The sequence below is a fragment of the Cyprinus carpio genome, chromosome A1 (assembly GCF_018340385.1).
Source record: "Cyprinus carpio isolate SPL01 chromosome A1, ASM1834038v1, whole genome shotgun sequence".
Lineage (NCBI taxonomy): Eukaryota > Metazoa > Chordata > Actinopteri > Cypriniformes > Cyprinidae > Cyprinus > Cyprinus carpio.
In genome coordinates this window covers 36,872,152-36,883,683 of record NC_056572.1, presented here as the reverse complement: position 1 = coordinate 36,883,683, position 11,532 = coordinate 36,872,152, and the positions used below count along the sequence as shown (strand labels likewise).

At 36.3% G+C, this 11,532-nt stretch overlaps 1 protein-coding gene and 1 long non-coding RNA gene across 3 annotated transcripts; both read left to right on the top strand.

The window, feature by feature from the left end:
- The first annotated feature begins 1 nt into the window (after nucleotide 1).
- Nucleotides 2-1,820, top strand: LOC109105042. Its single transcript, XR_006160980.1, has 4 exons — nucleotides 2-47; nucleotides 156-230; nucleotides 1,150-1,207; nucleotides 1,361-1,820. It is a non-coding gene; the product is annotated as an uncharacterized LOC109105042 (long non-coding RNA).
- A 3,434-nt stretch (nucleotides 1,821-5,254) lies between these two features.
- Nucleotides 5,255-10,735, top strand: LOC109105442 (B-cell receptor CD22-like). Of its 2 annotated transcripts, XM_042764906.1 has the most exons (13): nucleotides 5,255-5,309; nucleotides 6,186-6,254; nucleotides 7,305-7,643; nucleotides 7,742-7,990; nucleotides 8,080-8,337; nucleotides 8,420-8,677; nucleotides 8,793-9,050; nucleotides 9,156-9,404; nucleotides 9,484-9,556; nucleotides 9,787-9,829; nucleotides 9,957-10,034; nucleotides 10,165-10,224; nucleotides 10,384-10,735. In XM_042764906.1, exons 1-13 carry the CDS (start codon nucleotides 5,291-5,293, stop codon nucleotides 10,396-10,398), a joined length of 1,968 nt encoding a protein of 655 aa, XP_042620840.1. In that variant the 5' UTR covers nucleotides 5,255-5,290; the 3' UTR covers nucleotides 10,399-10,735. The 2 variants fall into 2 exon arrangements, with proteins under 2 accessions (XP_042620840.1, XP_042620847.1); XM_042764913.1 differs by lacking the exon at nucleotides 8,080-8,337.
- Nucleotides 10,736-11,532: the final 797 nt, after the last annotated feature.

Below are 11,532 nucleotides of genomic sequence, written 5' to 3'. Positions count from 1 at the left end.
GACAGAGAAAAATTATGAATAGAAAACCTGCTATACATGAGTATGAGGTGAGATGATCAAAGAACCACAGAATAAAATCAGTTAAACAATAGCATTTTCCTGCATGCAGAGATGTGTGTGTGAGTGTGTGTATCTTTCTTTCTGTTTCTCTGTAGAATGATGTTCCCAGTTCCTCATATACAGCTCTTGATCGCAGGACCAGATCTTCAGACCAGTACAACACAATCATTGTAAGTGAAATCTTAATAATAATAATAATAATAATAAAAGGCTATAATGAAATAAAAACTTATTATGAATGACAAAAATTATAACGAAAATCTATTGACAACTTTGTCAATGAATAAAATCGAGATCAAAAGTTAGGGAGGGGCGATTTGGAAAGAGATCCAGTCAGAATGAATCTCCTGCATGGTTGGGAGGTTAGAAGCACACATGAGCTGTACTCAGGCCTAGCTCCAGAAGGAGGCAAAAGGGCACATTGCCCCCTCAGATCTGATTTGTGCTCCCCCAGGTTCAATTTGTCCTCCCTCCACCGCTGAAATGTGATCAATTTTAACCCTTTGAAGTATTGTGCTTTGGCTGGCACTGTGCCAGAGACAGACACACTCAGTGCTTTTCATATATCATAATTGTTCAGTGTTTTGAACCAAATAAAGTTTATTTTTGGTTTCAGACATTTAAATATACATTTAAATTAAGTACTAGCAAAAAGACATTTCTAGTTTGTTAAATACACACTCATGTCTATGGAAAGTGAAAATAATCATAATCAATTTGACTAATGTGTTTTATTCATATAAAATACATATTGTGTCAAAGTTCGCTCGATCCTTCTCCCAGTTCATTGGCCACTTACTTTCATGTATTTCTGGAGAAATTAGTGAATTTACATGATATTAATCTGACAGATCTGATTCTCTGAATTGCGGTGCAAACATGGCAGCGTCCAGCAAAAGCGCAATGCTTCAAAGGGTTAAAATCAATCGCATAAACTAAACTAGACTAAAATTAAAACAGTTCAGATGACTAAAATATGACTAAAACTTAATGGCACACTAAAACTAAATCCAAATTTGCATGTTAAAATTAACATTGGTGCAAACGAGTGCATTCAAAAGTCATGTAATAAATATGTTTGTCACATAGTCTGTCCATCCCAGACCTGCTGTCCACCAGTCAGGCTCTTCGGAATAATAATCTGACAGTAAGTTCTCACTATAATCAATAAAGAAAAACTCTCCTCATTGCTACTCAATAGATCAGCACTTTCACTCAGTTAAGCTAGACTAGCAGGGTGATTTCACCAACAAATTCAGTTCTGTGTAAATGTGCTTCATTTGTCTTATTTCTGTTGTAGCCACATATGAAGACACCATGGTAAGATGAAGCACGAGTTAAATTTTACTCCACATTTGTGGCGTCGCTGGACACCCACATCACAACTCCTGATGAGTAGCTTTTGTATGATTATGTACATGTGTGACCTCAGTATGCAATGAATGAGCAATCAGTGTTATCTTTTTTTGTTGTTGTTGTTGTTGCCAGAATGTTTTTAGACATTTTATCTGTGTAATAAAGGGTTGATGTGACTATAATTTCCCACTATTCCTTTTTAAACAGAACTTAAAATGCTCAAAACCAGGGACCATTTTCAACATTCTCTTTCGAATCTGTAGTTTAGTGCACGTATCAAACTGGCCAAGCTGCATGATTTCAGCAAGTGATATTTTATGTCATACATCACTTTTTTATTTATTATTCTGATAATTTGATGCTAAAATGAAATGATTATTTAGAACAGTGAATTTAATGATATTGTGGACTGCTCTTCTATTAAATTGCTTTGTATTATTCACCTTGTTTTGAGTCTTTCCTCTACATTTAAAAGGATGTCTCTCATTCCATGACAAGTGAACTGAACAGGTTTGATTTTTTTTCTTTTTTATGAACCATTCCACCACTAAAATAAAAACAACAAAAATGGAGAAAACAGTAAGATTTTTTTATTTTATTTTATTTTTTCCTTCTAAAAATCTGATCATAGCCACATGGGTATGTTTGGACGAGCTCTGCAAATTAGCACTCCCATGAAGTTACGTCACTTGTATTTATAACTTTTCCCCCCACTGAACACAATACATTTTATTTTTAAGCAACATACAGAATATTTGGAACAGTAGTAGACCTATTTGTTTCTTTTTTAATATTATTTGTTACTAAAATATTTGCTGAATTGTGGACTGACCTGCAGCTTTTGATGTGGCTGATGCGTAGTAGGCTAGTTCTGCACAAAAGAGGGCTTTTAAAGACATTTCATTGTTGTTTTTCTTATATATTTATACACTTGTGCCATCTAACTGTTTTATAAATGCATTATCACACTCGTAGACATGAGATATGAGATATGATCAAACGGCTGTGATTTGTGCTGATATACAGTCATCTCAGTACTATAGTACTACAGAGGTGGCACAGAAGAACACAAAAGTTGCTTGTAGGTACATTTTCAGACGTTTAATAAGGCTCAAGGGTGGCATGAGTGCAATTAAATTCATAAATTCATGTGGAGATTAATGTTTCAGAACATTTTGAATACAGAAATATTAAATAATTTAAATAACTGAATTTATACACTAAAAATGAAACTAAATCCCCCAGCAGGTGGCAGCAAGTCACTGATTTTATCACTGAATCATTCAATCAATTGATTCATTCGAATGGCTGTCAAAGTGACTGTCTTTATGAGCTGACGGAAATCCGTTTTAGCAACGGAAAAATTTAATCCCTAGACACAAAAACAGTATTGTTTTAAAACTATAGCTGATTTGGGCATCCGCCATGGTACTCACTGTGAGAAATATGGCAAGTGGAGTGATACAAACGGTGAAACGGTTGGTGGAGTTCTGTTATCACTCTAATATCACACTATTATCAGCCAATCAGATTTGAGGACCAAAAAGAACTGTTTTACACATGTATATAACTTCATATATAATTATACTGTTTAATTTAATAACCCAATTTTAACCCACACAGCAGACGGACTGAATGAAAATGCAAATTCACTCTCTGACAGCAGGTGGCGCTTATGAAACAGCAGCGATACAGCATTGCCTTGGTTCCCGCTGTAAACAAAGCAGAGCTTCGCTTTAACTCTACTTTAATATGCATTATACACTCAATATTAAGGATTTTCCTCGCAATATTTTGTGCATCAAGAACAGTGATCTTGCTCTGCCTGCTACAGCATTTTCTTCTCTTTGTGTCCGTCTTCAGCGTCTCTAGCCTCTGTTAACACAATATTGGATTGTGCAGCAAATGTGGATTTACAGAAACAGTCAAACATGTTCTTCTCAAAAGTGCTGGATAATGAAGAAAGATCTCTGCTCATAGTTAATACTTTAGGATTAAAGAGATTAACAATGAAGAACTTGCTGTCTGGTAATTCAACAGTGGCCAAAGCTTTTTTAAGGCAGTCACACATCGGACGAGAAGTGCAGTGCCGCATCACACAACATCTTTAAAATTCGGACACATTGTTTTCTATGAGTGTACACACACCAGTGGCACTGTTCGGCATCTGTCCGCAACGCCCAGCTATGTTGTTTTATGAATTGTTCTAGACTCAACGCAGTGCAGCGCTGTGCTTCTCGTCCGGTGTGTGAGCGCCTTTAGACTATCTTAAGAAAACTAGTATGATTAGAAGAATTTAGATTGTTTTTGTACTGTATATACCCATTTCACTTACATTTCATGTAAGTTTACGTTGAAAAACTGATAAATATACAGATTACATATACAGATACAGAAGTACACTGTAAAAAGAAAACTTATTGTAGCATTTACTGTACATTTCCGTAAAAAATACGCACAGTATGTATGTTTTACAGGAATGAACTTACATTTACAGTATAAAAAGAAAAAAAAAAACTGGCAGCTGTGATTAAAGTACTTTACTGCAAAAAAATCTGCGAACTATTCTGGGAAAGTCAGTTTATGGTTTTTCACAGTAAATTAACTTTTTCCACTTCCAAAAATTGTATTTTACCGTAAAATTTCATGATATATCCATTACAGTTTTTCACCATATATATTTAACAGGTTTTTACTGTAGATTTTGTACAGTCTTTTACCGTTAAAATTACAGTAATTTTTGATCCACTACTTTAAATTACTATGAGAAAAGTGAAGTGACATGTGGCAACCCATACTCAGAATTTGATGTATCCATGTACACACAAACACAGCAGCGAGTAGTGAACAAATACACACCCAGAGCAATGGGCAGCCATCTTTGCTGCTGTATCATGGTATTGAAGGTGGAAGAGAGCACTGGTTATTCACTGCCCACAGCGACTATTCCTGCCAGACCTGAGACTTGAACCCGCAACCTTCGGGTTACAAGTCCAACTCTCTAACCATTAGACCAGGACTGAAGTAGAATTTGTTCATCTTGGTTGCACTTATTTCACTTCTCACATCACTGTGGCGACGCCTGCCTACTCGTGTCTTTCAATCTGGCATTTTGGCATCTTAAACAAGCCTACTGAATCAAATAAGCACTAAACTCCCTCTACAGAAGAAAATTCCAGGGTAATCCAAACAAATGCCTTTTGATATGAATGGATAGTTTTCTCCAGGTATTACATTCACAGTTAAACAGTATAAGCAATATCTGCCTTCAGATGTCAGAGCAACGGGACGGTGACATCAGCACTCTTCTGTCCTTCTCTCATGAGGGTCACATGATCACACAGTAAACAACACTAGAGAGATGCTGCTGTGAGTTTACACATGGCTTGTTTTCTCACATATGTGGTCGCTATAGAGGAAACTGCATTTATGACCCTATTTAGAGGTTCAAAACATAAACAGAGACAACAAAAAAATGACACAAGGCCAGAGTCATAATAAAAAGATTACAAGATCTCATATGGTGCATGAGGATGCAACTTCAATATTCATTTACTCTACTATGTAATTCTTGAGTAGTTCTTATGAAATCATTTATTGTCTTGTTTCCCCAGGATAAAATTAAATATGCATGTACGTTTGAAAATATAATAAGCATCTCTATGGTGGACAAAATTCCTCAGCTAGCTTTTTTTTTCATAAATATAAAGTTTACATCTATTGTCTGATGTTAGTCTAATGTCGTCTCTGTGCTGGTTGCCATGTTTAGTCTCTGCTTCTGCTGCATCTGTACTGTGTGAAAATTTAAGGCGTTAACCAAATAAAAACCCCATTACTGGTTCCATCCTGATCATTTGTAGTGCTGTCACTGGTCATGAGTGTTGGTGAAACGGGTAAGAACATGATTTTATAATCATTCTGTAGACTGATTATCATCAAATGTGTGTGTGTGTGTGTGTGGTACAGGGGAGACTGGGGCTAGCTGTCACACAGGGAAGTTCCCATCAATCAAGTTTAAGGTCAAAAGTCCAAGTGTTTCTGTATGTTGTTTACAAACACCTATTCAAAAATGTCTTGGATTAAAAATTTTTTTTGTAAATTTTGCACTCCAAGTAGTTAAAATTCCAGTAACAATTTCACTGGAGTAAAAAACATGGAATAACTAGCCCTGGTATATACATATGATAACAGGAACTATACATCTGTGCTATTCTAACCGGTGTATTTTTTTGTTTTTTTAAATATTCCTGTAGCTCAAACAGTAGAGCAGGTGCTAGCAATGCTAAGGTCATGGGTTTAATTTCCATGGAACACATGAACTGATAAAAATGTTTTTGAGTAAGTAAATTAAATTGTGGTTAATGTTTTAAACATCTAATCACCTTTACCTGGTGATTAAATATGTTTTTCTATACATATACTGTAAGCGCATTGTAAGCATTGACATATGTCATGTTTTGGGTGTTGGTGGGACCACTAGGTTTATTCTGTAGCTTAAGCCACAAGACTGTCTTGGTTCACAGCTGCAGATAAAGCTTGATTTACACTAGCCAGAAAGAGGAAGTAAAATGCTTGTATGCTTAACTATAGTTTAACAGCACAGCAACCAGTCACAAAAACATTAAACCTCAATAAAACACAAGCATCTAAACAGACAATGATCTAACTGTAATAGTTAGATGTTCACTTGGTATTGTTCTATAAAATATTACAATGTTACTTAAAAATATTACAAAAAACACACTTTAAAACTGTACATTTATTTGTAGGTGTTGCTATGATGATGTCAGTCAGAATGGCTCCTCCTCTTCTTCTGATCGTTCTGATTATGATTCACAGTAAGTGACTGCAACACTTTAGAAACGAGAGAGAGAGAGAGAGAGAGAGAGAGAGAGAGAGAGAGAGATGAGAGAGAGAGAGAGAGAGAGAGAGAGAGAGGGGAGAGAGGAGAGAGAGAGAGAGCGCAGAGGATGGAGGAGAGAGAGAGAGAGAGAGAGAGAGAGAGAGAGAGAGTTTTTGCTTTTGCCTCGTGCCTCCAGAGGGCCTCACTCCTGGCCTTCATTTTATGTTGTTTATTTTTTTCCACCTATTTTGTCCTTCAAAAGACTAAATTAGTCATAGCTGATAGACAGTATAAGACTGAGTAAAGCTATTTGTGGTTAGGATGACAAAAAGTAGGCTGGTCTGCCTCAGTGGTCCATCAGCGCTCGACAATGTCAGAATGATAGAGATCCAATCAAAGAAGGCGGGTCTTACTGTCACTATTACAATGCAACGAGTTGTGGAAAGATGTAAGTGGTACTGTATTAGAAAACTGTTTTGGATAGAAATGTTCAGTGACTAACAGTAATAGACTATTTAGTGATGCAAACTACTCAAACTTTTATGAAATGTCACGTTTTGAATTGAAAATATGCGATCATGATTAAATCATAAATGAACGTGACAAGAGATGTTTGCGTTTTCGACTATTAGACATACAAATAAGAGTGAATGTGCACATTTTAAAATAAAATGTTATTTTCAAATAGTGTAAATTGATTACTACTTCATATATAACTACAAACCTAGAACTTATTTTAACTTTATTTACTTATTCCCTTAAATCACTTTAAATCCTTTAATTGCTTTATTATTATTATTATTATGCAGTAGATCTTACAATTCTTATGAGCGTGTGCGTGACTGATTCATACGCAAGCATGTCAGTGAGCACGTCATCACAATCGATCAGATGCATGTTAAAGTTGCGTTCGGTACTATAGCAACCCCCCCCATACACACATAATTACAGAGGGCATCGCACATCAACATTGCACAGTGCTTCACACCCCCCTTGTGATGGCCCTGAATGGATGCATTTGTACAATATGAATTCTGTGTTTCAGGGGTTTCTAGTGCTGTTTGGGGTGTGAGTTACAGTCCTTTACACATCTGTGCAGTAAAGAACTCATCAGTGATAATGAGCTGCACTTTTACATACCCTACTGGACATCAGATCATGGAAGTGTTCTGGACCAAAAACCCTGTAAAGGGTGAAGAGCCTCCAGATCTGTCTGAGGATCCTGAATACAGTCAGAGGCTTCAGTATCTGGGAGACAAACAGCAGAGCTGCACCATCAGACTGAGTCATGTGACACAGAAGGACCAACACAAGTACTGTTTCAGATTCATCACTGATATAGATAAATGGACTGGTGATCCAGGAGTGACTCTTACTGTCACAGGTGACTTTCATGAGGCTGCGCTCTTCTTCTGTGCATTATGTTGAATAATAATCAGTGTATGACAGCAGCACTAGATATAATGTGTGTGTTGTGTTCAGATCTTCAGGTGGAGGCTCCTGAGAGAGTGACAGAGGGTCATAATGTCAGTCTGACATGTAAAAGCAGCTGCACTCTGACTGACAGAGCAACATTCATCTGGTACAGAAACTCACAGCCATTAACTGAGAGAAGAGACAGAAACAATCAACTCCTGCTGCAGTCAGTCAGAAGAGAGGATGCAGGCAGATACAGCTGTGCTCTACATGGACACAGTTACATCTCTCCTGCTGCTCATCTCAGTGTCACCTGTGAGTACAGATTCATTAGTACTTTTTTAAAAACCTGGAACTTGTGTTTGAATGAGATGATATAAGGATTTAATATGTATCCTTTATAGATGCACCAAAAAATGTCTCAGTGTCCATCAGTCCATCTGGTGTAATAGTGGAGGGAGATTCAGTGACTCTGAGCTGCAGCAGTGATTCAAACCCTCCTGCTCTGAACTTCAGCTGGTTTAAAGGAGGAATGTTTGTAGGATCTGGAAGAATCTACAGCATCTCAAACATCAGCTCTGGTCACAGTGAAGAATACAAGTGCAAGTCCATCAATGAACATGGAGAGAAATACTCTGCTGCTGTGACTTTAAACGTCATGTGTGAGTTAATGATGATTAAGCAGCTATGATGTCATTTTTTTATTTTGGTTGTAAATCATAAATATAAATATTTCTGTTTCAGATCCTCCAAAGAATGTCTCAGTGTCTATAAATGGATCTGGTGTAATAGTGGAGGGAGATTCAGTGACTCTGATCTGCAGCAGTGATTCAAACCCTCCTGCTCTGAACTTCAGCTGGTTTAAAGGAAGAACATTTGTAGGATCTGGAAGAATCTACAACATCTCAAAGATCAGCTCTGATCACAGTGGAGAATACAAGTGCAAGTCCAGAAATGAACATGGAGAGAAATACTCTGAAGCTGTGACTTTACACGTCATGTGTGAGTTTATTAGATGTTTTTTTTTTTTTTTTTTTTTTTTTTTTATCATTTCAGATCATATTAGTATTTTTTTAAATGTATAAGGGGACTTTAATCATATGGTGATTGTTATTAGATCCTCCCAGGAACGTCTCAGTGTCTATAAATGGATCTGGTGTAATAGTGGAGGGAGATTCAGTGACTCTGATCTGCAGCAGTGATTCAAACCCTCCTGCTCTGAACTTCAGCTGGTTTCAAGGAGGAATGTTTGTAGGATCTGGAAGAATCTACAACATCTCAAAGATCAGCTCTGATCACAGTGGAGACTACAAGTGCAAGTCCAGAAATGAACATGGAGAGAAATACTCTGCTGCTGTGACTTTACACGTCATGTGTGAGTTTATTAGATGTGTTTTTTTTTTTTTTTTTTTTTTTCAGATCATATTAGTATTTTTTAAAATGTATAAGGGGTCTTCAATAATATGTTGATTGTTTATAGATCCTCCCAGGAACGTCTCAGTGTCTATAACTGGATCTGGTGTAATAGTGGAGGGAGATTCAGTGACTCTGATCTGCAGCAGTGATTCAAACCCTCCTGCTCTGATCTTCAGCTGGTTTAAGGAGAATCAAAGCTCAGCTGTTGGATATGGACAGAGTTTCAGTGCACTACAGAGTGGACGCTTCTACTGTGAGGCTCACAATCAACATGGATCTCAGAGATCAGACTCTGTTACTGTCACTGTTAAAGGTAGAGCAGCTCATATATTTATATGACTCTTTCTGAAGTGAATCTGTTCAGGTTTTTTACTCTTTTGTCTCTGTTGTAGGACCTCTGGTGATATTGCACATATCTGTTGGTGTGATTTGTGGAGCTGCAGTTATCATCACAATGCTTATTTGGTAAGATATGTGTAATTTACAGATATAACCTTCAGTAAAGAAAAAAAAAAAATAGTTGTAAGGGTAAAGTTTTGGACATATTAATTTTGTTGGAAAACCTTAGGAATAAAATTTAACTGGTATTGACCAAGGAAATATTATCACAAATGCTATAAATGCAAGTCCAATATTGTTATAATGCAACATATTAATTCTTTACTCTTTTATGTAACACATTAATTGTTTTTAAGGAGAAGCAGGATGAAAAAGAGAAAAAACTCACTTGAAGCTCAGGTGAGAAAAATGAGTTTTGTAATCAATAGCCTCATTAATAAATAAGAGTTCTGACTTTATAGTGAGTTTATAATCATTAGTTATTTATTTTGTCTCTACTTTTGTCTCCATTTCTTTAATGTCAAAGATGAATCATTCCAGACCTGATCATGACAGATGCACATCTGATGCTAAGTCGACTGAACCTATATATGAGAATGTAACGGTAAGTTGTTGTTATAGTCTATGTGATTATTATTATTACAAATGACCTAATAGTTATTGCATGTTGATACATTTTTTTTAAATTACATTTTTTCTCTATTCTGTTTTTTTTTTCTTCTTTATTGGCAAAGATGAATCATTCCAGACCTTGTGATGTTGAGGTGACTGAACCTGTGTATGAGAATACAATGGTAAGTGTTTTCACTCATTACCTAGAATATCAAATGTCTATTCACTAAGGATATAGTGCAGACAATATAATTTACTTTTCAAGATCAAGTAATTCAATTCCTTTATACTGACCAGGACTTTGAACTTCATTATTTATTAATTTATTAATTTATTTTCAGCATGACAAGCCGTAGTGTTTGGGACACTGCCTTTTTCGTCTCTCTGTGGGTGGAGCCCTGAATGATTGACAGTAGTGTCTTTATTTACAGAGATTTATTTACCAATTGGTTTTATCCAGAGAGACTTGTAGACAATGAGCCTTAAATGTGCTGTAATTTTATTTGAGTGTACTAAAGCATAAAAATACCGTATGAATTGGTATGAAAGCAGTCTTCATTTACAACAAACAAAAAGTGCATCTAAAAACTAATATAATCATGTTAAACCTCATTGTATGTAAAGTTTTACATATTCTACTTATTCAGTGTATTTACAGATTGTATATTGCCTTTTAATAAACTGTATTGCAGTACTGCAGCTTGTGTTTTGAGTCGTTCCTCTGTATTTACACGTGTTTGAGCAGCAGATGTCCTCAGCATCCTCAGGTGTTCAGAACATTGGCTGCGTCCAAAATCTCATACTCTCTAGAGTAGGTACTCTTCTGAATAAGTCTGCAGAAATAGTACTTCTATATAGTATGAATGTGTTTAGTATGAATCTGGATGTACTATGTTGTCCATCGTATGCACACTTCTGAAGTAGTAGGTCATCCCGGTGATTTTTGTACTGTCGGACATACTACATTTGTCACATACAGTTTTTCGCCTATATAGTAGGTACTGTAAGTATACGATTTTGGATGCAGCCAGTGTATTATTTTACAGAGCAATTAGTTCAGTTGATTCAATTCAGAAAACTTCCTTTCTCACATCACTAGTCTGATTATAATGAATCAATGAAACAATCCAGTGCTCAGCGCCCTCTACAGGATTAACTTCAGCTACACTACTCTTGGGTCACACAAATGTTTCCTCATCAACTACATACAGTATTTGGTGCATGTGAGCTTCAAAGACTCATACTTCCTGCATTACGTGCTTCAGTCAGAGAAACAAATGCCATTTGATGTGAATGGATAGTTTTTCCAGGTGCAATAATATCCAAGTACACCCAGCTGCAGCCTGCAGATCGAGGCTGCTCATACCTACTCTGATTGGTTTGATCGTCTTTTTTAGACATACATGATAAGAAATGTGTGTGTAGTTGGTGTAGGACAGAGTATGTTGATTAAAAAGCTAAAAATGCTGTGCAGTTTTACAAATCCTTTA

Coding starts and splice junctions, on each gene's coding strand:
- LOC109105442 (XM_042764906.1), top strand. Junction 6,255..7,304: donor CGTTCTGATTATGATTCACA/GTAAGTGACTGC, acceptor TCTGTGTTTCAG/GGGTTTCTAGTGCTGTTTGG. Junction 8,678..8,792: donor TGTGACTTTACACGTCATGT/GTGAGTTTATTA, acceptor GATTGTTATTAG/ATCCTCCCAGGAACGTCTCA.